This window comes from Bidens hawaiensis, unplaced genomic scaffold, assembly GCF_021521415.1.
Source record: "Bidens hawaiensis isolate Kalapana, Puna unplaced genomic scaffold, B.hawaiensis_p1.1 tig00013425_1, whole genome shotgun sequence".
Lineage (NCBI taxonomy): Eukaryota > Viridiplantae > Streptophyta > Magnoliopsida > Asterales > Asteraceae > Bidens > Bidens hawaiensis.
In genome coordinates, this window is record NW_027492137.1 from 61,791 (window position 1) to 89,214 (window position 27,424).

At 33.8% G+C, this 27,424-nt stretch overlaps 2 protein-coding genes across 2 annotated transcripts; both read right to left on the bottom strand.

The window, feature by feature from the left end:
- Positions 1-4,573: 4,573 nt before the first annotated feature.
- Positions 4,574-22,546, bottom strand: LOC143544005 (uncharacterized). The gene is made up of 5 exons (XM_077036189.1): positions 22,484-22,546; positions 21,999-22,303; positions 21,628-21,890; positions 21,474-21,555; positions 4,574-4,673 (listed from the first exon to the last, which is right to left on the bottom strand). Exons 1-5 carry the CDS (start codon positions 22,544-22,546, stop codon positions 4,574-4,576), a joined length of 813 nt encoding a protein of 270 aa, XP_076892304.1.
- A 2,096-nt stretch (positions 22,547-24,642) lies between these two features.
- On the bottom strand, positions 24,643-25,932 carry LOC143544006 (vinorine synthase-like). Its single transcript, XM_077036190.1, has one exon. It carries the CDS (start codon positions 25,930-25,932, stop codon positions 24,643-24,645), a length of 1,290 nt encoding a protein of 429 aa, XP_076892305.1.
- Positions 25,933-27,424: the final 1,492 nt, after the last annotated feature.

Here is a 27,424-nt window from a genome sequence, read left to right on the forward strand (position 1 = left end):
TTCCGTATTTAAAATTCATACTTATGGATAGACTTTATTGATTTTAAATGCATAAATTTTGGATTATACATTCCAAATTTAATAAAAGTCAAAAATCTTGAAATTTGGTTTATTATGAGGGAAGAAAGATATACTTTATAAAAAAGCTACGTGAAATAAAGAGGCGGTAAACAATTGAATCATACTTAAATAAGTCAAAACTATAGACCCGGTCATTTCCAATAGGGTCGGTTCCCAAGTCATAAGAATACCATTAAATGGGTTCAGTTTGGGTCATGTCTCGCGAGTGTGATCCATTTGCTCCTTACATGAACGTGACAAGACCCGAACCTATAAGACCCGGTTATTTACAATAGGGTTGATTTGGGTGTCCTGATAACACAAAAGACCAGGTTATGAAGTTGTTTAGTTTAAAAGAAATTAAATAAAACATAATTATATGCTAATGCTAGCTCCCTTCCAATATTTCGAAAAGTTTTCCCAAATTGACCCCCCCCCCCCCCCCTAAATTTGGCCGCTCTAAATCGGTTCCTCTACAAAATTAGTTCTAGTCCAACACTCCGATCTATGGTAATTGGCCCCATTCCCTCTTTATAATAACCTCTTTAATTATTCAAACAACGTATACATTGCTATTATCATCGATGGTAAACATCTCAAAACATGTTTACGCTGAGGAGACGATCATTACCGGTGCCGGAGGTCGGACTCTTCAAAATTGGTTAGTCAACACCACTCTTCTAACACCGTCTTTGACCCCAAAAGGTTGGATCCCCCAAAGTCAGTAAGTTTCCTTTTCTTTTTTCCTTATGCTAATTGCATTAATTTATCTCTGTTTTTGCATATTCTATTCAGTTTTCAGCCTAACAATTGCATCAACATCTAAATCGGTATGGTATTTTTTTTAACTTCCTGTTATAATCTCTTAATATATATTGTTGATAGTTTCTTTAATATATGTAATTATGTTTTATGAGAGAACATGTATTTTAAGGTGTTTCTTTGATTTTATGCTCGAAATTAGCCACGTCACAGTGTCGGCCCAACAATGGAGGTAGCCCAAGCACAAGCTTTGGGCCACTTGATTTTTAAGGCCCCATATTTATAAAAAAAAAGGTCATTAATATAACTATAATTGGTTTTTAATTTTGAGCTATGAAATAATAACCATGTTTGGCCCATAAAGAAAATAATTAACAGTTTTTGAATTTTCGTGAGAAATTATATGTTCTTTTATTTTTGGGACGTGACTATTAAATAATAAAAATATATTCAAATTATATTTCAAATATTTGAAGTTATTCATCCACAATAAAGATTAATATTTGGTAGCCTCTAAATGACCATTAAGATACTACCTCTTAATGATTCATAATCTCTTAATGGTTAAGAGGTAGACATAAGTCTGAATGGTTAAGAGGTAACCATTAAGAGGTAGTCTCTTAACCATTCAGATTTAAGGTTACCTCTTAACCATTAAGAGGTTATAAACTATTAAGAGGTAGCCTCTTAATGACCATTCAGAGGCTACCAAACAACCCCTGTCCATAATCATCGTTTGTATTTTCTATTTTAGGACAATTAGGAGTTTGTTTTTACCTGTATAGTAAATGCTAATTTGTAGTTGTACGACTTGTACCATACCATAGATAGCCCTTTGTATTTTTTTTATATATAGTAAACATATATCCAATAAATAATAACTTTGATTTTCAAACCATTACACTAATTCTTAAAGTGACTACAAAGAAGCTACACTTGTAGATGGAATTTGTTATTATAACAATAATCTGTTAGCAATTTTAGACGTTTAACAATCCCATTAAAGTTTCGTATATATCACACGTGCATATGGAGAAAAAATAGCATCATTTTGCAAGCCAGGGCAATAACGAAACTAAGTAAAAGAAAGGTCACAATTTTTCGTTTTGCTTTAGGCCTAAAAAAAGGTTGGGCCGGCATTGCCACGTCACCATGGTTTATTTGCATATTGTTTGGAAATTATGTTCCGGTGAAGTAATTTACAGCTTGTTGATGGGTTTCAGGCATGATTTAGGGTGTTTAGATGTACTGGGCAAAGGTTATAATGTCAAGGTTAATTTTGTAGCTTTTGGCAAATTTGTACCAAGTGGATTTCTATCAAACTATGTATGGTCTTTTTTAGTCCTAGTGAAATGTTATAATGTCTAAATAATTAAATTTCATTTTTTAGAAAAGATAAGTGGACTCAGAGAAATGTTTTTACATTGAACATGTTGACCCAAGAACTTTTTTTAAGAGGATGGAAAAAAATGCACCAAGGGTTAAACGTTGGTTTGTTTGAGGTGGTCGGTTAACATTGTATGTGACGGTTCTGCGGTTAGGGGCATAGTGCCCGGTCTTTTCACACTTATGACACACTACCGGTGGACATTCACCCACGTGATGCAATTTACATTTCCTGTATTTCGGTAAGGTCCCTTTGTACACTTCTTGTTTTACATCCGAACTGGTCATGGCATAATTCTGGGTCATCGGGCGAGCTCGTTTATTCTGTGGATTCCCTTGTACTCTAGTCCCATAATCAGTTCGTTTCAAACATGATGATTCCCATAGCATTCTTATCATACCACTTCTCGTGAGGTCAAAAGTGACAACAGCGGCTTGCGAAACGGTACTTGCCAAGGTAGGTGGGCTACATAATCTACTATACTCCTCACAACAGGGGTTAATCCTTAAATATGACGTTCAATACATTTGGGTTCTGGTGTTACTAACCATGGTACTAAGCGAGATAATTCGTTATAACGGTTGGTGTACACCACATGGTCAGCACCTCTCATTTCTAAGTTCCAAAGTTCGTGTTCCTGCCTTTGAATTTCGTTTCTTGGCAAAAATGTTCCAATAGAAGGGTTTTGAGTTGAGCCCATGACATACGGTTTATGAGCTTCTTGTCCCTTTGTTTGTATGATTGTGTTCCACCACATCAAAGCATGATTCACAAATATACAGGTAATGTACTTGACTATACAGTCTGGTGGACAGTTACTGATATTATTTACGGACTCAGTCTTTTCAGTCCATTTTACCAATCTGTTGGGTCTCTCGGTACCACTGAAGTCTATCGGTTTACGCAACGTAAATTGTTTAAACGAGCACTCCCGACACGGGGGTTCTTTGTTTTTACGACGGTTATATGTATTTGATTGAGCATTAACACTTGCAGTTGTATTGATATAGGGTGGGGGAGTTGTATTCATGACATTATTGGTGTTCAGTACGGGTTCGGGATTTCCAATGACATTAAAAGTAGGTCGAGTATTACTATTGTTGATAGAAGTATTAGTAGTGAGCGGGGTAGTAATGCTCGGATCTACATTAGTATTAGGCGGAGGTGTAGTATTAGTGGTCGTAGTGGTGCTCGACGGATGATTAACATTTGTATTTTCACGAATACCAGCAGTGACTTGCGATACTATAGTTGGAATCACTACTTGTAATTGATGGGCAATCATTTCGGCCACTTCCGCCTCAGATATAGTATTAGCTTTCTTCGTGGCCATTCTATACAATAGTCAGATATATTTTAATTTGTACCATTTCCACCATAGCAAGCACGTTAATAATAATAATAATAATAATAATAATAATAATAATAATAATAATAATAATAATAATAATAATAATAAACACACAATTACGTCAAATTGTATTACACATAACTGTTACTATACATATGCATCCAAAATCAGCGCATAGGCTTTATCTGGTATAGGCCAACGCTTGAATATGCGCACCAAAATTTGTCACTGAGTAACATAAAGACTTAACCCGATAAGAGCCAGTGCTTGTAATAATAATAAGTCAAAAACATCCTTCATGTCAGCACAACATGCTAGTACAAGTGCTGCATGGGGCATCAAAAGACTATGTACAACAAACCTTACTACTTATGTTTCTATATATCCATCTGTATATAATACAACGTACAACCACACACAAACAACCACTAAGGTTGCAATAATTGCCTGACAACCCCATAACTGGGTTGTCACCCTGTCCAAAAGCCACCGAGAATGAACATCGGATCGCTGTAAGTTCAGCACTACTTGATGTATACCCAACATACAATCATATATCTCATGCCTTCTCTGGATGTTGGTGGCTCTAGCTATCGAGTGCTCTACTACATGATCAGTCAATACTCCTAGCCAGGGTTGGCTAAACGGGGAGGTTCCTGGCCAGGTGCAGGTATACCCTATGTAGGGAGAGGTATCTCGGTAACCTGGATGTGTGAGGTTCCTCCCCTATGATAGGTCAATCTGGGTGGGGTAAGGGTGCGATCAGGTAGTGGTACACCCATATGGGCAGTTTGACTATCTCTATTAGTGGGTGTAGTCATCGAGGTATGGTGTGATGGTGGTGTGGGATATCTAGGAGCTCTAATAGGTGAGCGATAAGTACTGTTGGCTCCTACCTCAGGCTTAGTTTATGCCCTAGGGGATAACTATCACACCTATAGCCTTATAAGTCAGGCTCATAAACGAGTGACTCATAGGGAACCACGCCATCACCTTCATTTTCACCTATTTCCTCATTTTTCTTCCTCCTCCAGATCCTCTTCTGGTTCTTCCTCCTCACTGGATAGTGTTGATATTTGATCAGCTGCAAAGTCTCTAGCTCTCGACATCCCACTGCAAAAAGGTTAGTATAAGAATAATATTTTTCAATAATATCAATCATAATAAGATATATACATGTATTCATATATAGTAGCACATATCATCTATACATATATAATTAATATTGTATTTTATACACATATGTTGTTGTTTTTACCTATCTGATTGTTCAGCGATTTCTCCCTGAATTTTCTCGTACAAGCAAGTCCTTTATAACGTTCCGGGCCATAATAACCCACTTGCCCATTCGAGTTCATACAGGAAGTCAATAGTATATATTAACAAATTTATTTATTCCTAGAGCTAATCGAGCCTACGATTATATATTAGGGTATCCTAAGGGACATCCTAATTCTTTATAACCAATGGCTCTGATACTAAATTCTGTCACACCTCGACTAGGTAAATGCGGAAGCGTAATACGGGAATGTAACAGACACATCTGGTATCAACCACATTGTTTATAAAAAAATTAACGAACTAGTTTACATTATCTTACATTGTTTTGTACTATGTTTAGAAACTAAGTGAAATACACATAACCGGTTCTTCAGGCCGTTTGTTCTTTAATAATATATTTGTGTCTATCTACACAGCGTTGGTCTCAAATTCAAGCATCGAGCACACATGCACTTTATTCCGACTTCTGTTCACCTGAAAAACATGTTAAAACAGGTCAATTACGAATAGTTGATGTGTTCTATAAGTTTGTACGAGATCAGTTTATGTAATCGTAGTATTCACAATATGTATATATGTATATGATGTAATTATGCTAAGCCTCAAGTGAACCATGGACGTGCTTTAATTATGTGGCCCCTTATTGCCCACCATTTCCTCATGGCCACATTGGTCCTTTTGCCCAAACAGGTATTATGTCTAACACCACATAGCATGTTTCAACAAGGTTTCACATGCCACGGGCTCGTAGTTAATCACTCATGTATGGAGATCGACTTTCAAGTGTTAACACTTAGAAAATTCACATCATAATATGTTTCCAGATAAATTGGTATATATAAACATGTTTTCCACCCCAAATGTTCATAAAAAAAATTAAAAAATAGGGTCATGCAACTCACCTTATTGTAGTGTCATATGGGTAACAAGTGCAGTAATTAATACACATCGATTATAGCTCGTATCCGATAATCGGTATTGTACTGTAAATATCAGTACAGTCTTTAAAAATAAACCGAGCTGTATATCTAGTCTGGGTATGGCTGTTACGCCCATAACATATCAGTAGTTTTAAATTGTGACATTGTATGATATCAAATGTTTATAACCAGTCCTGGCTCAGTTTCACCGTTTTTCGTGCCTGACCAAGTTGGTCATTTACGCGTTTCAGAAATAGGTAAGATCACACAAACTTGAGTAAACTTATTGTTTGATAAAATGTATCTATTTATAAAAGAAAATTAGGGTTTCAGTTCTTGGCTTGGGCGCATAGTACGTTTTCGTTTTCATACGGGTTTAATTGTACAAGACGCGTACAATTCACTAGAATTGTCCGGAAATCTCTTAAAAATGTTGTTTTTAACAAATTCATTCCAAACTATGATATTTGACCACTTTTGACGTTTTGACATACCAGTCAATTCATTATTCACAATACTGCCGGTTTTATCAAAACATATATAAATTAAATCTTCAATTTATAATAACTCTTAATATAATGTACATAAATTATGATAATTTTTTTAATAACAAATTTAAATGTGTAGAGCTTTATAAAATAATTCTAGAATTTTTACACTTATATAGTTCTAAAAATTCATTTTATGTGTTTTAATTAACCGATAAATCACCCGTTTAGTTCCTTAATTGGACAGGGTCTCACTAATATGATCCTTAATTCCATTGAAAAGTTTCATACTCTAAAAATTACCATGTTACAATCTAATCATAAACGGCCCCTAAACGAGTGTTTCGGTGTTGCCTTTGGCAGTTTTCGATCGATTAAGCCCTCTTTTCAAGTTTTTGGGTCGTTGGTTAGCTGTATAGAGTATCTACAGAACACTTATAAAAAAACCAAGCATAAATCATCAATCATTAAGCCTTGTTACATAGGGTTTCGGTTTGGGTTTCAAATCGAGTTTTTAAACCGTAAAAACGCAATATAAACGTTCTAATCCGTGTTTTGGCCAAAAAAGCGTATGTTTTTTTTATTACTAACCATGTCTAAGATCAAACCATGTTTTTAGATCATTTTAAGGGGTACTAGATGGTTAAACATGGTTTATACTAATCAAAACATGTTTTTATGATTATAACAAGTTTAAAACATGATTAAAACTCATTAAAATAAGTATTTACCTTTGGTTTTTGGACAAAGATGAAGAAGGTCAGCTGTTCAAAAAGTTATTCAAGTGTATATAGGGCTGTGCAATGGTTCAGAACCGCGAGAACCGAACCGGAACCGGAATTGAACCGATAATGAGTGAAAAATAGAATCAGAACCGGAACTGGAACCTATTATAGTAAACCGGTTCGGTTCCAGAACCGCTAAAGCCGTCTCGCTAATCGGTTCTGGCTAGAACCGGTTCGATCATGTATTTATCAAATGAGTTATGCAAACTTTGCAAATTGTAAAACAAGTTTATACAATTGTATGTCTTCTTTCACGTTAAAACTAATTTAGATTACAACATGAACATCCGTTATATTTTTTATTAAAACCTAAGTGTTGAAGTTAAATAAATCATTAGCAACGATAGATTAATGGAAGATCATATCATTTTATATTAAATTACCTTGATAGCTTGAATCAAAATTGATCATGATTGCTAATTCTTGAACGTAAAGAAAGAAAATTTGAATTAAAAAATGATTAAATGGATGTCGGTTAATAAGTTACTCTATAAAAAATGGGGATTGGTAAATTTATTTAAAACGTTTTGAATATTCCGGTTCTTCGGTTCCAAGTCTAGAACCGCCGGTTTACCCAGAACTGAACCGGGAACCGTTTAATGCAAATTATGAGAACCGAGAACCGAACCGGTAGTCACATTAGCGGTTCTGAGGCACCGGTTCGGTTCCGGTACCACGGTTCTGACGGTTCCGAACCGTTTTTTGCTCACCCCTATATACATGTGAAAATGACCAAATATCTTGCTTAGACTTGAACTTATACTAAGGGGGTGGGTCCCCTTTTTGCGGCCGCCACATGTGGGGTCCCATTGGCCCCCATTTGGTCCACTATGCCTTGTTTTGCGTGCCAAATGTGAAATACCGAGTCCAAATTTAGTTTGGGTTCGGTTTTTTATGCGAAAAATAGTTCGAGTTTGACAGACAGCGCAAAAACGAGTGTTGTTCGACTTAATTTTGTAAAATAAGAAAAACATACTAGCTCGTTGTAAAATTCCAAAATACCTTCGAGGGTTGCTTAAAACCTCATATATAATTTTTCTATAAGTCTTTATCGACTTGACTGATTATAGAATGTTTGTTTTGGTACTAACGATCGGGTTTAAATTCACAGCGTATCATTAAACGAAAATCTTTTCGTTTAAGTGGTTTTGCACATACTTGGGCTATAATATCATTATGTTTGTTTCTATAATACATGTATCACTTGTATATGACCCTCCTGATATATCCGAGTCATACTCAGTATCGTTCGGTTAACCGTGTACTCGATACGAAATAACCGGTTAACTGTTTACTCGTTACGTAGAAAATAAGGCATACCTCGTGTTGTCACGAATGTTACATTTTTTGTAAGAAACAAGAATCATTCAGTGTCTAATTAGTAACCCAAACAACGATCATGTAGTAAAATAAAACACGCGGAAATATTTCTAACTAGTATTTACACCCCCGCGTTGCGGCGGAGGTTAAATCTTGTATTTACAAATCTACTCCACTCTAAAGCATGAAGTTACCACCACCATCGCCTTCCTTCGCCATCCCCTCTCCCGCAGTCAGTAACAAACGTTAACCATTAAGAAAAAGTAACAAAAAGTAGACGTAAAAACGTTGAACCACAAACGCTCATTGCATCGTGTTAACATACAAAAATTAGGCCGAAACATAAAATATAGAAAAAAAATACTAAGTCAACTTAACATCTACACGTTGCGATGGGGCTGTTAAACGGGAAAATAGACATAACATTCAACCACACGCATGCGTTTCAGCACGTTAACTCGTTAAATTCAAACGTAAACGCTAAACAACAAAAAAAGGGGTCGCGGTGCAGCTTGTTGCCCGTTTGCCTGCCACTTTATTATAATCGTTTTGTTTAGTTAATTCAAAATTATGCTAAAATCATTACATTTTAAAAAAAATGTAAAAGATGAAAAGTATAGGACACCAAAGTTGAAAGTGGAAAAATACATATTGTGACATATTTGTAAACTATGAAAAAGTGTATGGACCAACAGTAAAAAAAAATTATATAAAATGAATATTACATGATACAAACTTGAATGCACAATATACAAGAGACTAATGCATGTTAATTTCTGCCACTTTTATTATTATATAAATTAGTAACCCGAACATGGTATGTTATTGACTATTTAAATCTATTAGTATTCCCTGGCACACAGTCAATATTATTTCCTACAATCACAATAATTTTTTTTTCAAATAGGAAATTTGATGTTGTGGAAATCAGAAAATGGTTAGAGATAAAACGTGATAATGGTTTATAGATATCCTCATTTGTCCTTTTAAATATAAAAACAGATCTATATTATATAATAAATAATACTTTCTAATGTCACATGTCATAACAAAAAATGTTTCTTATAAAATTTTTCTTCCTCTCTCTCATATTAAATACAATTATCTTTCTTATTAATAATTTTGTATTTCATTTTTTTCTTTTTAATCTTTTATTTTCTCTTTTTAATAACTTTTTCTTGATATAAAAATTAAAATACAAGCATGAATAGGTTATTATGTTTTATATAAATATATTGTATTATTATTAATATTAGGTTTTTTTAAGGTAACCAATTTTCACGTTGATATTGAATAATGATTACAAAAATTTAAGGTTTAAAATCTATTATATATTAGTTAATTAATATTAAGGTTTTATAAGAAATGATATAAAACCTTATAAATTAAAATTTAAGGTTTAATATTAAAGTTTTATAAGAAATGATATTAAATACAATTATCTTTCTTATTAATAGTTTTGTATTTCATTTTTTTCTTTTTAATTTTTCATTTTCTCTTTTTAATAATTTTTCTTGATTTAAAAATGAAAATACAAGCATGAATAGGTTATTATGTTTTATATAAATATATTGTATTATTATTAATATAATGTTTTTATAAGGTAACCAATTTTCACGTTGATATTGAATAATGATTACAAAAATTTAAGGTTTTAAATATATTATATATTAGTTAATTAATATTAAGGTTTTATAAGAAATGATATTATTGGATGAAGAGACAAGATTAACTTATTTTTAAAATTTTAATAAACTTAACTTATTAAATATATATGATTGTCTACTAAATTACAAGCTTTTTTTGTTTCAACCCCTTAAAAGACAAATTCACCATTGATGTATTGTCTGTTTTATGTTAATTTAAATGAGCGGGTTTCTTTAACTGATTAAAGTATAAAACATGGTTTAGATCAAAACAGTTTAAGATTAGAATGAGTTTTGGTCACGGACTAGCTTAAAAATGTACCATTAACAACTTTTAGTCTAGTTGATTATTTAATCAACTCATCATTTATGTTAAGTTCATCATCTTAAAAGTTCACAAAAATATAAATACTAGAATACTAGACTACATGTTTTGGTTTTCAGGTGGATAAGACAACTTCTTATCTTTGGAATACAAATGTTAGATATTAGCACACTATTAATCATATGGCAAATTGACTTTGTTTATCCTTTTATTATTGAAGATTTCAAATATATAGATTTCTTTAGTAAATGAGTTGTGTTTGCACCAAAAAATGAGGTCGTTCAATAAATTAGCAGACGTTAGTTATCCATGTTTCTGGGAGATGAAAAACATTACCATTTTCTAGATGGTATCTTAAGACATAAAATTATACGTTACAAGAAAGTATTAGTTTCCTAATGTTTTAAGTGACCTCAAAATCTAAGGTTGTCAAGTCATAGGTTAGTCCTAAAAGCCGATGTTGAAGTAATGTTTCTTAAAATATTAACTAGAAAATTGGTCTATGAATGAAACTAAACTACATATGAAAATACAATATGATAATCGTGCTATAGAAGCCGAAATCATATCCAGATGTAATATTGGAACTCATACTTTTATTCTTAAAAAAAACCCCTACACGTTTAGATAAAATAATTAATTTTAAAGAATGAAATTTTCAATTTATTTTTGTTTTCCATTAAAGATTAATAAAAGCAAAGATCAATCATTATAAATAGTTGGTTTGTTTTTTACACAATTAGTTTTAGCTTATGAATATGTGTTGCATTATCTAGAGTTAAAACAGAAACATTGTGAAACTACTAAATTTTGATATAGAAAATAAAACTACAAATATTGTGTACAAAGAAAAATTTTGAGATTTATGAATTTTGTCACAACTCTTTATTTCCATATTGTGTATTGTGTAATTTATTTTACCATATAATATATCTTTATATTTGTTGAACATATTTTTTGTATTTTACATTGTGTTATTATTTAAATAAATTTATTTTTTTTATTGTAACTCGTGTGCTACAAGGGTAGCAAACCTAATTAGTATATTAATAATAATAATTAATTTTTAATAATTAATTATAAAATTTTATTTTATAAATAATACTAATTATTAGTTTTTTTAAATAAAATAAAAGTAAACAGATGTATACAAAAAATATAAAAAGAAAAAAATTAATATTAGCAGTTGTCAAATCTGGCATGTATTGTTTATAGTACAGTTTCCATTTGAAATAACAAGTGTCGTCTGGACATTCGTCATTTCAAATGACGGATCACACAAAAAATGTATCACATCTATCATTTCAAATGACAGAACACTAGCTACTACTCCAACTCACCTAACAAAAATTAACAGCCCTATATTTAATCAGAGATCGGTCATTTTAAATGACAGATCACCTAGATACCATTATCACTCTTTCCCTTTCCTATAAAACCATTTCCACTCCATCAATTTTCGTAACTTGAAAAAACAAATCAATCATAACCTGAGCAATAAAGTGATAATATTTCGAAAACAAGAATCACGAAGCAATGGTGTTTAAATATATCACAAGAGTAGATATCTATGCTATCCAACCAAAGTGGAAAGAAATCTTTCATGAGAATCATGAAATGAAGGTGTCAATATATATTTCAGGAACTCACATTTGAAGGTTAGCTTCGGGTTTAACATGTCCGAATTTACTTCTTTGACTTCACTATTTGTGCCACCTTGCCACATTTTAAACCAAAACTAAAAGAGAAATTTCCCATAATAACCCTTTTTAAGAGAAAGAGAAAGTCTAAAATATCTCAGAATCTATAAATATTTTCAAAATAACGCACTAAATTTGGACTGAGGCGACGCCTAGGGAAAAGATCTGACAATATCTTTAAACCAATAGATATTTGACACGTGTAAAGTTTTATGAAATCCGACGAGATATTTGAAAATATTGGGGGACCAGTCCATATTTTCCACTAAATCTTCTTTAAGCAGGGTGTGGAACTGAACAATGTACTTGTTTCTGAACGTTGAGATTATGTTGCCATCATAATAAGAATCAATGAACCCGGGACCCATATCCATAACCTTCACACGATCTCCCCTCGTAAACTTCATGATTTTGATTCAAGAACAAGTGTTGGTGTGATGATTGTGGAAGAGAAGGTGGATGATTGAGGAAGATGAGATTCTACATATAATGTAAATTATGGACGGACCCGGAAGAATTTACCTAAAATCTCGTCTCTTTAGTACAAATTTACCAAATATGCTTCTTAAAAGACTAATGTGCTGTTTGTTTTTTAAGAGGTAAAATGACCGCAGTTTGCGAACCACATCTGTAGACATCTGTAGCAGAAGAGGTGGACTAAACCTCTGCAGTCTGCAAAAAGAAGATTATTTGTTTTTTTAACGTCTGCAAACTGCTAAAATAAAACATACATGTCTTTGTAGCAACTTATAATATGAATCAAATCAAAATCTTCATTAATAATGCAGCTCATAATAATAATAACATAATATAACATAGCAACATCAAACCAAAACTTGATTAAACTAAAGAACTAGCATATATTTTAATGAACAAACATCTTCAATCGCTAACAAAAACGGTAAATCAATCTGCCTTTGAGTGGGATGTACTCATCGACAGCAGCCATTAAATCGTAAATTTTATCAATATTTATTCTCCCCCTTTAAAATTTTCGGGTTTTCGGTTAACGTCACTAAAGCTAACAATGCCGATGTAACACCCCTCAAATTTTCGAGACAAAAATGTCAACTTCAAAAGTTGAAAGGTTAAAAATATATATATTTATACTAATGACATAAGAAGTGGGTCCAAATATTCACTAATGGATATAAATAAAATGTATCTCGGTTTATATTAGAAAATATTATCACTTGAGCATTTAAGCAGAAACTAATTATTTGTGTTTCGAGATATTTAAACGAACGTTTAATATTTGTCGATCATCATTTAAACACCGTTTATTATTAGTGTTGAGTCGAAATAAGAAGGGAATCTATTATTACTATTAATACACATACATTTATACTAATACATATAAAATGCCATCGTTAAAATTAATCTTTTAAATTGTAATATAAGTATTTAATATTAAATCTGGATATGGATCACAACTATTAATGAAGCCAGATTGTCTTAAGTATGCCACGTTGCTTATTACCACTAACTATTTATAAATTTTGAGAATGCCATCTTGCGGTAACAATGATTATATTTCTCAAATTCCCGCCACCTGTTCTCAAGTTTTACATAATATATATATGGTAGTTATCCCAAATGAGAAACAAACATATTATCATCTAACTATCTATCTATATAATTACCTACCATATTTTTAAATGGAGTCTTCTCATTCCCGTTTATACGCGTACGGGATATATCTCACCCACCCACGAACATGCCAATATCTTCTTTTCATTCTTCACCTCTTTCTAAACCATAAATGACTCCTTCAAAGTTCAACCCTTGTATCAATCAATCGATCGTAGATGGCATCTACATACAACCCGTTAAATTTTATTCCACTATAACTCCTCTCTACCGCAGCATTCATCATCACTCCAGTTGAAGACCTAAAAAGAAATTAAGCAATCTATGGTCTCCTGTTCGATCTTCCTCGGCAATATCGATGATGATGTATTGTCGTCGGTCTTCTTTCGTCAACCTCATGTTCATCCCTAGCAATCATTCCGCTTCAGTTACGTTTATCCGAACAAGGTAACCAACGAATACATGAATTGATTTTTAGTAATTTGTTGTTATAAATAAGTTAGGGTTCAAGTTTAGATCTTATTCAGTTGCTATAATTGCTTTACAATAATTTGTTATTCGATTGTTATATTTTGGTTAGGGTTTAAATTTTGATAATCAATTGATTGACTTGATTATCTTTCTGTTTATGCATGTGTTTTGCACCCCGGTGGCCGGTTCATATTATTTTTTGCGTATATGTTTAAAACTCATAAACCACTTACTAATTATGATTTTTGTGTGTACATGTTTAAAACTCATTAACCACTTACTGTTTGTTGCTTTTGGGTCATCTCTAATGGCTTGACCTCAGATTATATTCTATCTACAACGGGTTGATTTGGGTTATCTCTTATCTCTAACGAGTCCAACGGGTATGTTTTATAACTTTTAAAGAGGAAATGTGAAAAGTTATTCGATTATTAATGACTATATCACCAAAAACATAGTTATTATCAGGTTGATACGGGTTGTGTTTTTATCTCTAACGTGTTGTTTTGGGTTACGTTTAATCCCTAATATGTTGATTCGGGTTACGTTAATGATTTACTACATGTTCTTTGCTCATTTTTGTAGAACTATAACAATATAGGAGCTGACATTCATAAGTATTATACATAGGTAGTAAGAAGATTCGATACAATAAGTTTAGAATCAATCAGATTGTTTATGCTTTATAACAAACATGATGTGCTGATAATTAAAATTCTATTGAATTTGTTTGGTTGTCCTTGATCTATAGATGCTCAATATAGCTTTACAAATATTTATGTGTAACCTAACATTGATTTCGGTTATTTAGATTTGGAGCTGCATTTGTGATTATTTAAAGAGGGTTAGGATTTGGTTACCAAATACATAAGTATCTTTGTGTCGTGTACTACAATACATCAAGCTTCTGCTTATAAACAACTTTATATCCGCACAATCTGGATTTTTAGACATGGTTATTCAGAAACCGGATTGAGTTTAACCCGGTGCTCGATAGTTGAGTTGGCATTTAACTGTTACCATTCGGAGCAGGTTTAATAACAGGTTCATCTAACCAAATAACAAAAAACAATGAATGTATGTCATAATAAAAACTCTATTATAACATCTCACCTAAAGAAGAAGACTAAATACAGTTTCAGAAATGTTTAATAGCCATACACTACTTTAAATCATATATCTCAACCTAACACATGAAGCTGTCACCGAAAGTTGAAGATATATGTGCAATTACTGGTGCCATTCAAGAAGGTTGAAGAAAGCTTCAATGTTCAGGTTCGTTAACTTTTAAATTTGAAGATAAATAGTTCCCTTTAATTCTAAACTTTAGGTATTTTTTTATATAAAGTATAATTTTTTTCAAAGATATCATTAAATCTGGAACTTATTATATTTAGTTTGATTTGAATTCTTACCATATAAATTTTAAGATATTAACGAGAGGTGTAGGTAAAGGTAAAGATAAGGGGCATATATTGTGTTTGGCTTCGTAGAATTTGGAACCCTTAATAGTAAGTTGTTGGAGTTGGTGGATGTGCTTAAAAGGCGTAGGGTTCACATAGCATGCCTTCAGGAGATTAGATGGAAAGAGCATAGAGAGACCAAGTGTAATGGGTATAAGTTGCGCTCTATGTATACAAGTATTGGATTATGATTTTGAAAAGTGCTTGGTTTGCATGAAAAGTAGGTATGTGAAAAAAAAAAGAAGCTAAATTTGGTTCGGTTATTAACCGCATCCGAATTACGAGTTCGAATTTCAGATTGGTTTTCGGATATCGGTTTTTTTGGTTATCTGATTTAAACAGTTACTACTTTTGGTAATGTCAAGCCCATTTCAGTTGATAAGCACATAAGCCCAAATCTCCACATCCGATTTTGCAGGTAAGATTATGAATATGATTATATTGTGATGCCTATGGAACTTGATTTTAAAAATAATAGCAAGCTTTGTACTCCTATTCTATTTTCCATAATATACTTTAAAATTGCTATAGTGTATGCCAAACTTACTTTACTTTTCTACTAAAATTATAAGATTTTCATGTTTTGCAAATGAAAATAGAGATACAAGAAAAGAGAAATAATATATTGTTGAAAATTTAGCTTCGGTTGGAACAGACAATAATTAAACAGGCCAATTTGGTTTTTTAGTTAAATTCAGTTATTTTGGATTTTAACCAAAACCGATCCAAATTGAATTAGGTTCGGCTAGGCAATTTCGTTTTCGGATCGGATTTTGAATATGGAGAGAAAAATCAAATCCAAATATCCAATATCATAACTGATGAACACCCTTGCAAGATAGTTAAGTGTATATAAGCATGGTCGTTTTATAAAAGTAGGCTAAATAAATGAGACTTCACCATTCACAGATGAAATAATCTGGTGGCCTCATAGGGGGTGGGAAGTGACTAGAGCGCGACACATTTGATTTGTTGGTAGGCATTTATATAGATTGTTCAAATCAATTTTATAGAGTTCATTTGTTGACTAAATTTATTTTTGGAACATGAGGTTTAATCATCAACTCTTATATAGTTTGTGGTTCACGTTAAGTTAAGTATAAACTTAGTGGGTAATACTAACAAAATATTTTTTTTAAGGATTATGCACACTCCGACTCCGCTCAACCCAAAAACACTCCGACTATATGCAATATTGGATAGTCTTTTTACTGTCAAAAATTACCAAACAAGTAAGCCTCAGGTTTAATTAAATAAGATTTCTTTGTTGATTAATTATGTCTTTTATTTGTTTTACATAGGTGGAATTAAAGCCACGTGAGATTTCAGTGGATGAGGCTCTCGATGAAGCTGCAAAAAAATTTGGCTGAACTTTCACTCACCTATATGCCAATTTTCTTGATTTTTGAACTTGTGTTTGCTTTGTGATTGTGCGTTTAGGATGATAAAGCAAACAGTCATGGTTTGTTGAATAGTTTCAACACCATTTTTTTTTATTTAGCAGTGTATGGATTTTAATCTTATAGGTGTAATAATAGGCATCTTTTCTTTTTCTTCTCTTAATTGTTATGAGCAAACTAACCATTGTTCTCAATACTGAAAAATCACGAGTTTTGATAGCAGAATCGGGTACATGTATATTCCCTTATCTTCTTGATTAAAAGAAATCATGGTTCTCATTTATAGTTATATATTCCCTTGTTCTTATTTTGTTACCCACGAGAAGAGAGAGTCTAATACACTTCATCAACCCCCCACCCCCAACCAAATGTAGTACACGAGACTAATTATTTGTTCGATTAACACTACTTGAAAGAACAAAAAGGGGTATATATTAGTTGAATGTGCTCAATTGTTGCCGACTCTTCTAATGCAAGCAACCCTGCCACCAGGTTACCTCTCACGATGAAGCCTATACACTATTGATTCTGGCTTTACCCTATTGTGCCTATTCGCAACCGAAAAGGGGTGTAACTTACAATAACCTATATATCCAACACATGCGTACCATTTATGAATTCCTAAATAAATCTTCAATAGTTTTGTGAAATTCATCTCCCTTAAAAGAAAAATAATGTCATTAAAAGCGACATTCATGTTCCACGCAGGTTAATTGTAATAATATGAAAAGTTTAGATATTTAACTAAACACATAAATCATAAAACTAATATAACTACTTACATATTAAAAAAATAAATTAAAAAACTTAATAAATCCGCGTAACACGGGCTAAAAGCTAGTTAGTATATATATATGCATACAGAAAGCTCAAGTCATACATATTTATATAGAAAGAGATGCCTTTATTATGATGACAACTCTTGAGTCTTGAGTATAAGATATTATTATATTAAGAAAGATAAAGGTGGTAGTATCCGACGATAGTATCGTTGGTTTGGGTTCTCGAAACTCAACCAACTTTGACACGCGTTTGGTGTTGCGGATCACAAGGGCAGCAGCGGACCGTCGCCATTAGAACCAACGGTACGCTGGAGGTGTAGAGGCTGTGTTATAAATAGCGAACCATGGCCGTAGAGTTCATCATAACTTTCTGTTATGCCTTGGTTTGCGTGCTCCAACGTAGCAACGACCCGACGATCCTTACCTTATAATCCGTGCCCTCAACCGACGATTTCCTCGAAGTACGTGCCGACCCGAGACGACCCGACGATTCGCCTCGAAGTACGTACCGACACGAGACGACCCGACAACCTGCCTCGAAATGCGTGCCAACGAGACTTGAAGACTGGTGTACCTCGATTTGCTCGCCAAGGAGGTGCTGATCAAGATTCTCGATATACGTGTCAACGTCGAAGTGCTGTCCGTGAGTTTAAAAATTAATAAGCCAAACAAGGTATGCATAATGCCCGAATAAAATATTAATAAAATAATAAAGGCTTAGACCATAGTCAAGGATATAGTCAATACCTCGAAAATAAACAAAAAAAAAAGAAAATAAAGCAAAGAAAATATAAAGATAAAAGCTAATATATGATTCTAATAATAAAGTGAGAAATAACGAAGAAACAAATAAAATAATATAATCTTTATTAAATAAAGATAAATATATTATTTAAAGATATATTAAGTAAATGAAAATATATATATTGTTTATATTATTTATATAAATCATATATATATATATATATATAAGTATACATTTTGAAAACGTATATTTTAGAAAGGAAATCATATCGAGCTAAAGAATAAGTGATATATGATTTGGACTATAGGTTCAAACATATTTATAGTTGATAATATTATTTAAGTAATAAGAGAAGAAGATGATACGTTTCTTAATGAAGAAGAAATGTAAAGACTAAGAAAAAGAATAATAAGTTAAACAAGGGATTTTAACTTATAAAAGAAAAGAAAGAAATGATATTTTTTAAACTAAAGGTATAAAATAAAGAAAAGATGTTTTGAACTAAAGGTTCATAAAAATCGAGGTAAAGATTTTACAAAAAGAGACTAATGATCTTAAGCCAGATTGTATATCCGACTAACAAAAAGTAAAACTCGTACTATAGGTGCGAGATAACAAAGAAGAGGGAAAGACTCTCGGACAGTGTATTGAAGCTGATCCAAAAGAAAAAGGCTATACTCGTACTATAGGTGCGAGGTAGTAATGGGAAAGACCCTCGGACGGTGTATTGAAGCCGATCCAAAACGAAAAGGTGAATACGCCCCACTTTTATAACCTTGTTTTCAAACAAAACGTGTTATGTGTAAAACTTTACATGAGCCTACGTGTCTCTAAAACATTTTAAATAAGAGTATAAGCCTAGCCCTCAGGCTGTGGTATACGTTTGTCTGGATCCTTACATATGTGGAACGCGGTGGGCACATCGCACCACGCTTGGTCACGACCTCCAGTCACGATGAGCCGGACCTAAGTTACGTCCGAGTGAGACTGACCATGTGTATATTTATGGTACCTAAGTTATGTCGAAACGCTGCGGTGTTTTGCTGAGATGACCTAGTGTAGAGACTCAAGTTTATGATGATTGTTTAACTTAATTATTCCTAAGCCAAGATGGGCCGAGACTTACGTGGTCTCGAGGGGTGATTAAGTAAAGAAAATATTTTTAGCGTCAGAGTATTCACCAGCATATCGCTGACGTATTTTCTAATATTTCAGGAAAATACAGTATCAGGAATTGGAGCCATTCATGAAGTGAATGTTCGCAAGGTAGAGATGGCTCATAATTTAAAATGAATAAAATATAAAAAAAAATATTTAAACAAATTTTATAAAATCGAAACAAGATTTATAAATCAACCACTCGGATATTTATTATCTGAGAAGTTTTCTAATAAATCAAAATGTTTCATTAAGATATACAAATAAACTAATGTTTCAAAATATATATATATATATATATTACATTTACAAAACCGGTACCAACTGTTGGTCACACGCCTAGGCCGTAAGTCGGGGTGTGACAGCCGAGCACGAAACGATGGGGATATCAACAACGGGGAACTCGTAAGACGATAAAAGCTCTCGAACTTCCAATTCGACAAGTTCAAGTAACTCCTCATCATCTACTTGATCCTGTTTATTTAAAAAAAACAACCATATTCGGTACGTCGGGGCAGTCGACGTGTGCGTAATGTCGATTTTCGGTCTCGTATTCGACCGTGGCGTTGTTAATTGTGATGCCGCGGGCGCGTTCTTCTGGGGCGACGTCAATTTCGTCGTATTTTTTTGCGATGCCGCCGCCGGTGGAGGCTAAGGCCATGGTGAGGGCGACGGTGGAGGCTAAGACCTACTGATGATGATCAATACTTGCAGGTTGAGGCTGCATATGACATGCTACTGATGCATAGTTCATCACAGAGACGAGCAGGGAAAGTTGTAAATAGTAGCATTCGTTATAAGGATGTTAAACCTGTAAATCGAGTCCCGGATCGATAATCAACACATAAACTAAACGAATAACTCTCGTTTATATTAATCAGAAAATCTAACTCAAAAAAACTGATTACAATCCTCAAACCCTAACTCGGTTTGACTCTTGATGAACCTAACTCGGTTACACCAAACTCATTATCTCTAATGTCTAACCATAACTCGGTTTATATAGACTAACCCTAACTTGTTAGCCAAGACATTACCATATATAATGTAACTAATTATTGGGTTGGGCCTTACACTTGGGCCAAACAACAATTGACCCAACAATCACCCCCGCAATTGTTGTACCCGAGTCACCCAACTCACCCCCTAATTTCCTACTCGAAATTGGCGGTCTTCGAGTTCACGCTTGTCATCCTTTACTTGATTCTCCCGAGGCTTTTCATGATCTCTTGCAATGTTCTTTCGGCTCCACTTGGATAGAAGACACACTTGCTTCGTTTGATCACTAGACGCCTTCCCTGGTCTTGAATCACTTCCTTGACCACGCGTTTAGTTTCTTGAACTCTCTTCTTTGGACTTTGAATTTTGGAACTTGGATATTTGATTGGAATTTGACTCGTAACTGGCTTGTCTTCTTTCAGTCCAATACTTTGAAGATCCCTACCTGCAAAATTCTTCATTCCAATGATACCTCGTTTACCGGAACTTGTTATCTTGAGATTGATTTTGTACAATCGATTCTTGGTCCTTGTCACCTTCATCAAAAGCTTACCTGTATCATCTTTCATGGTTAGCAAATCATGCTTCATGTGAATCTCGCATCCACTTTCCGTTGCTTGACCAAGACTTATGATATTGCACTGTAAGCTCGGAATGTAGTATACATCGGTCAACAAATGTTGCTCCCCCATTTTTCCTTCAATTAAGACCGACCCTTTTCCCCGAATATCAATACAAGATTCATCTCCGAACTTCACCGTTCCCGTGACTTGTTCATTCAATTCATAAAAATACGCTTTATTACCCGTCATGTGATTCGATGCTCCGTTGTCGAGATACCAAACATCTTTCTCCATCGGCTCGGTTTCGAAACACTTTGGAATCACACCATCTTCATTCAAAAAAACCGTTTTCTGATCACCTTTAATCATAAATAAACTCGGATCAAAATCATCAATTTTGTTCAAATTAGATTCTTCCTTTTTCTTCATACGTTCCGGACACGAAGACGCAAAGTGACCGAACTCATCACAACGAAAACACTGAACCTGTGACATATCCTTTCTTCTCCATTGACGATCCTTTCTTTGACCCGTATACCTTGACCCACGATGTTGACCATCTCGGTTTTGACAACCATCTTGATCCTTATCCTCTCGGTCTTGACCTCCGGTTTCCCGGCCTCTTCCACGTCCATTTGAACTCGGCCAACCCTTACCTCGGCTACCAGACTGATCATACGACTTACCTTTGTAACTACTTTCCGACCGATTGAAAAGTAACCGACCTTGTGAATTTGAAGCGCGTTCTCTCCCTCGTAGACATTCCTCAAACGCCTTAAGTCTTCCAACAACATCTTCAAACCTCATACTATCAAGATCAACCGTTTGCTCGATTGATGCTACCAAGTTGAAGTATTTGTCTGGAACCGCATCCAGTAACTTCATCACCAAGACATCTTGCTCGAATACGTGACCAAGACCCGTTGCCTTTGAAACCATACCGGTTATTTTTCCTGCAAACTGATCAACAGTCTTGTCTTCCGCCATCTTGAGTTTCTCAAATTCACTTTTCAATGTTAGTAGTCGAGCCTTTTGAACTAGCTCGGCCCCAACAAACTGTGCCTTCAAAGCCGCCCATATTTCTCGAGCATTCTTGTATTGAGAAACCTGAAGAAGAATATTACCTTCCATAACTTGGAACAAAAACGACCTTGCCGTTTTATTCTTCTTCGCATCAATAACCGCACGCTCATTCGGTTGAACAACTTCCCATAACTCTTGATCATCTAAGATCGCTTCCACCACAATCGCCCATGTGATGTAATTAGTTCCGTTCAACTTTGGAACCTGCAACGATATCCCCCCACTCGCTTTGGGTTGGATTACCGGCTCTTTTTTATCACCTGCCATTGACGTTTTCAAACACCCTTGCTCCACTACGTTGGAACAAATACGAACAAATCAGTCCCGAACAACTTTTCAAAACCAAATTCGTTTGCTCGCCAAACAAATCAAACCTTGTTTTTCCTTTTAAATTCGACGTAACAGTGTGCACAAAAAACTTTAATTGCAATAATTTCCTTTTTTCTTTTCTTCATAACTTTGCACTGGTTACCAATCAAATAAGTTGACTTTTGTTACACATTCTTTAATATTCTTTAATAACAAAGATATACAGCTCACTAGTCAATCAAAAATCCCAACGCCGCTACGAAACAATTAAGTCACGAAACCGATTTCCGATAACAACCTTTTTACGCCTAACACCCCGATTGGAAACCACCGTGTTTCCAAGTTATTTCCGCACAAACAACCTACGCGTTGTCTGTCGCTATTTGATCGCCGGCTCGTAACTCCTTAGCCGCCTATACCCAGTTAACTCGATTATCGACTTCTTAAACTTGCCTTTGATACCAATTCGAGTCCCGGATCGATAATCAACACATAAACTAAACGAATAACTCTTGTTTATATTAATCAGAAAATCTAACTCAAAAAACTTATTACAATCCTCAAACCCTAACTCGGTTTGACTCTTGATGAACCCTAACTCGGTTACACCAAACTCACTATCTCTAATGTCTAACCATAACTCGGTTTATATAGACTAACCCTAACTTGTTAGCCAAGACATTACCATATATAATGTAACATAATTATTGGGTTGGGCCTTACACTTGGGCCAAACAACAATTGACCCAACAGTAAATACATCTCAAATGGGATCAATGCTTCAATGGGTATAAGGTGCCTTTAAGAATCCACTAGTTACAATTGAATCTCCATCTGCTAGTGATTAGGGGATTGAAGCAGGAGTGTATGGAGCTCTAGCTGCGTTAACTTATGTCAATGGTGCGTTTACTCTAGTCGGTGCCATTTTAGTTACAATTGTTCCTGGGTTTTAGGGGTTTGGGTGAAGAGGGTTGTTGTGGGTTTTGGAATGAAGGTGGATGAAAGTTGGAGTTTAGTGGTGGGTTTAATAAGAGGTGGTGATGATGTGTTTGACGGCGGTGGTGGTGGTGGCTGCTGCCGTGAGTGAAGTCATAGGAGAAGATAGGATTTGGAGAAGAAGAAGATGGATAGAGTGTTGTCTGATGAATGAAAAATGGAGAGGAGAAGAGGTCAGAAGTGAATCAGTGATAGGTGCAAGACTTTTAGGAGAAGAGAACGCGCAAACATTTTTTAATGAAATGTCTTCTGAAAAACAAACACACTGTAGAGCATAACGTCTGCGCGTGGTCTGCGCGGTGCAGACAAAAGATGTTGGGAAGTACTTTTAATGAAAAACAAACACCACCTAAGTTAAAAGACACATTTTTCCATGTGTTTAAAAGTTGTAGGGGTCAGATAGGAAACCTTAATAAACCGTCTGACAAGACAACTTTTGAGAATAAGATTTAGTGAAGTAATATATAAGGGCCCCACAATATTTTTTTCAAAATTACGGTCACCTTGGTATAAATTCACCATAAATGCGTCTTGACAAACTGAATTTTCAAGCATAATTTCCCATGTTTTTGTAATTTGTAGGGAGGGTAGGAAACATTTTTAAACCGTTGGGCAAAAAGTTTTTTTGAAGAAGATTTAGTGGAAAATATTGACTGGTCCCCCGATATTTTTTAATATCTCGTCGTATTTTTAGAAAACTTTATATATGTGTGTTAAATATCTATTGGTTTAAATATCTCGTCAGAACTTTTCTCTAGGCGTCGCCTCGGTCCAAATTTAGGGGGCTATTTTGGAAACATTTAAGGATTTTGGGCTATTTTAGGCTTTCTCTATCCTAAAAAGGGCTATTATGAGAATTTTTCCAAACTAAAATAGTAAAATGTTCATATTCTACTTTTATAAATAATTCTCACATATCTCGAAAACACAAAGTACATAAATTAAGTAACGTGAATCAGAATACAATTACCAACAAACCAAGGACACGAATCTCATCTTAAAAGACATTGATCTGAACCCACAAGGCATTAATATAGTTATAAACATACCAGTATAATTTAGGAAATTGAAGCTCCAAAAGAGGTGTCATGTTCTAGAGCTTCTTTGAAATGAGGGACATCTTTAACTTCAAGAAATGCATATGCTACCACTCCATTACCTTCAATGTCATCAATCAAATACGCCGAATGATTCAGCGGTACGGTCCTAGGGGCCGCCCAAATGGGTTTTCCGAAACCAAAGTCAGCTTCATAAAATGGAAACTTACACCAACTACTTACGATAACAACGTTGGTAGATTCATGAATATTGGTAAGATATAACAACGAATTCAGAACCATTTGCTGACCTTCTTCGTGATTTTGGCACCCCTTAGACAAGTCATTTATAGTTTTCTTAACAGAATCGCTTAAACGATCTGCCAATTCTTCAATTGTTTCAAGAGTCTTACATTCTGTGGCACACAACCCCCAATGATGCCCACAAGAATCTTTGGGTATTAAGGACCCCATTTTTTCTCTTAAGTTTACCACCTGAAAGAGTACAGACTCTCTTTGATAATTGTGTATTGCCAGATCAACACACATGAAAGCTTTCCAAATGCTTGCTGACACTAGTTGTACCTTTGACCATTGGTGGGTTCTATTTGTTCCCTTTGCTTTCATTTTTGATATCACGCTCTCGCTGAATGAAAGTTTAATTCTTGTGTACTTTTTTAGAATGTCGTCATTCATAGGTGGCATCTGAAAGGAAGTTAAACCACGAGCAGGAAATAAAAATGTTGAATTGAAACCTGTAATTTCGATCTCATTTTGCTCGCGGTTTGTACTAGCCCATTCATTTATAAGTGTAGATAGTCTGGAAGTATCAACAATCTTGTGTGTACCACATACACCAATTGCTACACCTCCACATTTAAAGGTTGTTACTTGAGTTGCAAGTAACGGGTCACCTTGTTGATGAGAAACCCCAAGTGTGGATGGAATAAACTCATCAACAAACTTATAGTTCACCTTAGAAGCAAGAAAATCTTGAAGTATGATATTTACTTTAGCGTGTATAAACTCAACACCTTGGTCATTGCAATCAACGGTGTGGATTTCGTCAACATATCTACCAGCTAGAGGGTATAGTCGCGCTAATGTTTTCTTTAGTGATTCTTCAAGTCGAGCAACAAAGTTCTGGTTGTGATTATTATTGTTGGAATAGAATAGAACAATACCTACATCAACTGCAGCAACAAACTCATCGATGAAGCCTAACTTGTACGAAGAGAGTGTTGGAGGGGTTTTAGCAAAAGGGGTTATTAATTTGTGGGATTGTCTTTCAATCTTGATTACCAAAGCCATTGAAGAAGAATGAGAAGAAGAAAATGGTTGGGTTGCATTTACAAATCTTGTAACCTACTATTTGTAATACATTAATACTTTAAGTGCTTTAGTATTAGGCTTTGACTAATTCGATAATTTCTTTATTTAAGGAACCACATGCATACACAACTACAGTACTAAAACAAATGAAAAAAATACAAAAGTTGATTCCCATTTCATAAAACATATTACACATCAATATATGTGCATTATTATAATTATTAAATATTTGTATATATTTTTATTCTTTCATTTAATATTTGTATAATACACTAAAAAGTAAAGTAATCATATAAGGACAAACAAAGCTGTTTAGGGATAATTTATTTTATAAAAAAAACTAATAATATGCACAAAGAAGTAGTTAATTCAAGAAAATATTTATTACCAAAACACATCGTGTTGGGTGACCAATATGTTAATCCTATACAATTATCAGGTTTCCATTGGTTTATACGATCAAGTTATTCTAAAAAAGAAAACAAAAATAAGAACGATGAGAAAGATTTCCAACCATACAACAAAAACTCATAAAAAATAATAATAAAAAAATCACAACTCAAAATTTAATAAAAAAACTAAAACACAAAAATATTTTCATCGTCTTTCTCATTCTAAAAAAAAGACATAATGATGAGTGAAAAACATCATTGTGTCTTTTTGTTTATTATTGTTTTTGTGTTTATTTTCGTCATTGATTGTGTCTTTTTTATATTGTGTTTTATTACTCAACATTGTACTATTTTTTGTTCGGCATTGTGTTATATTTTGCGATCTATTGTGTCTTTTTTTAGTTATAATTGTGTCTTTTGTTCATTTTCGTTATTGTGTCTTTGATCTCGGCATTGTCTATTTTCGTCTTTTTTTTTATTTTTTAAATATGTCTTTGAACGAGAATGATGGCGGAAATATTTAGTTTTTTAAACTTTTTCGTTTTTTATTTATATTTTGAGTTATGATTTTTTTATTATTGTTGTTTGAATTTATTTTTAAGGGGTTTTTGTATGGTCACAAATCATTCCCATAACTTCAGATTTGATTCCTTTTCAGTTTTGTCTCTTGATTCCACTATTCACTTTTTTACATATGGACGCCTGTCTTAATGTGAATTAATTTTTTATGTTAAAATCATGAAAGTTAATCTGCTGATCGTAATTCTAGGGTTGCTTGAATATGATTTTTCAGGATTCAGCTGCCTCGTTCGTTCTCAATCTCTATTCAGTTGGGGATGACCTGGACACTAAATCATTGATTGGTTGATTGCCGCTTTCATACCTGAGTGATATCTTGGTCGGGACTTACATAGATGTTCATTTTTGAATTCAAGGGCACGAAACATGACTTACTAGGCATATCGTCATCTTACCAACGGTGTGTGTTCCAATGTTTTCTTTAATATTTTGTTAAATGGTATTTTTATTTATTTGCTTTTTTTCTTTTAATTTTATTTCCGTCATTTATCAAGTCACAT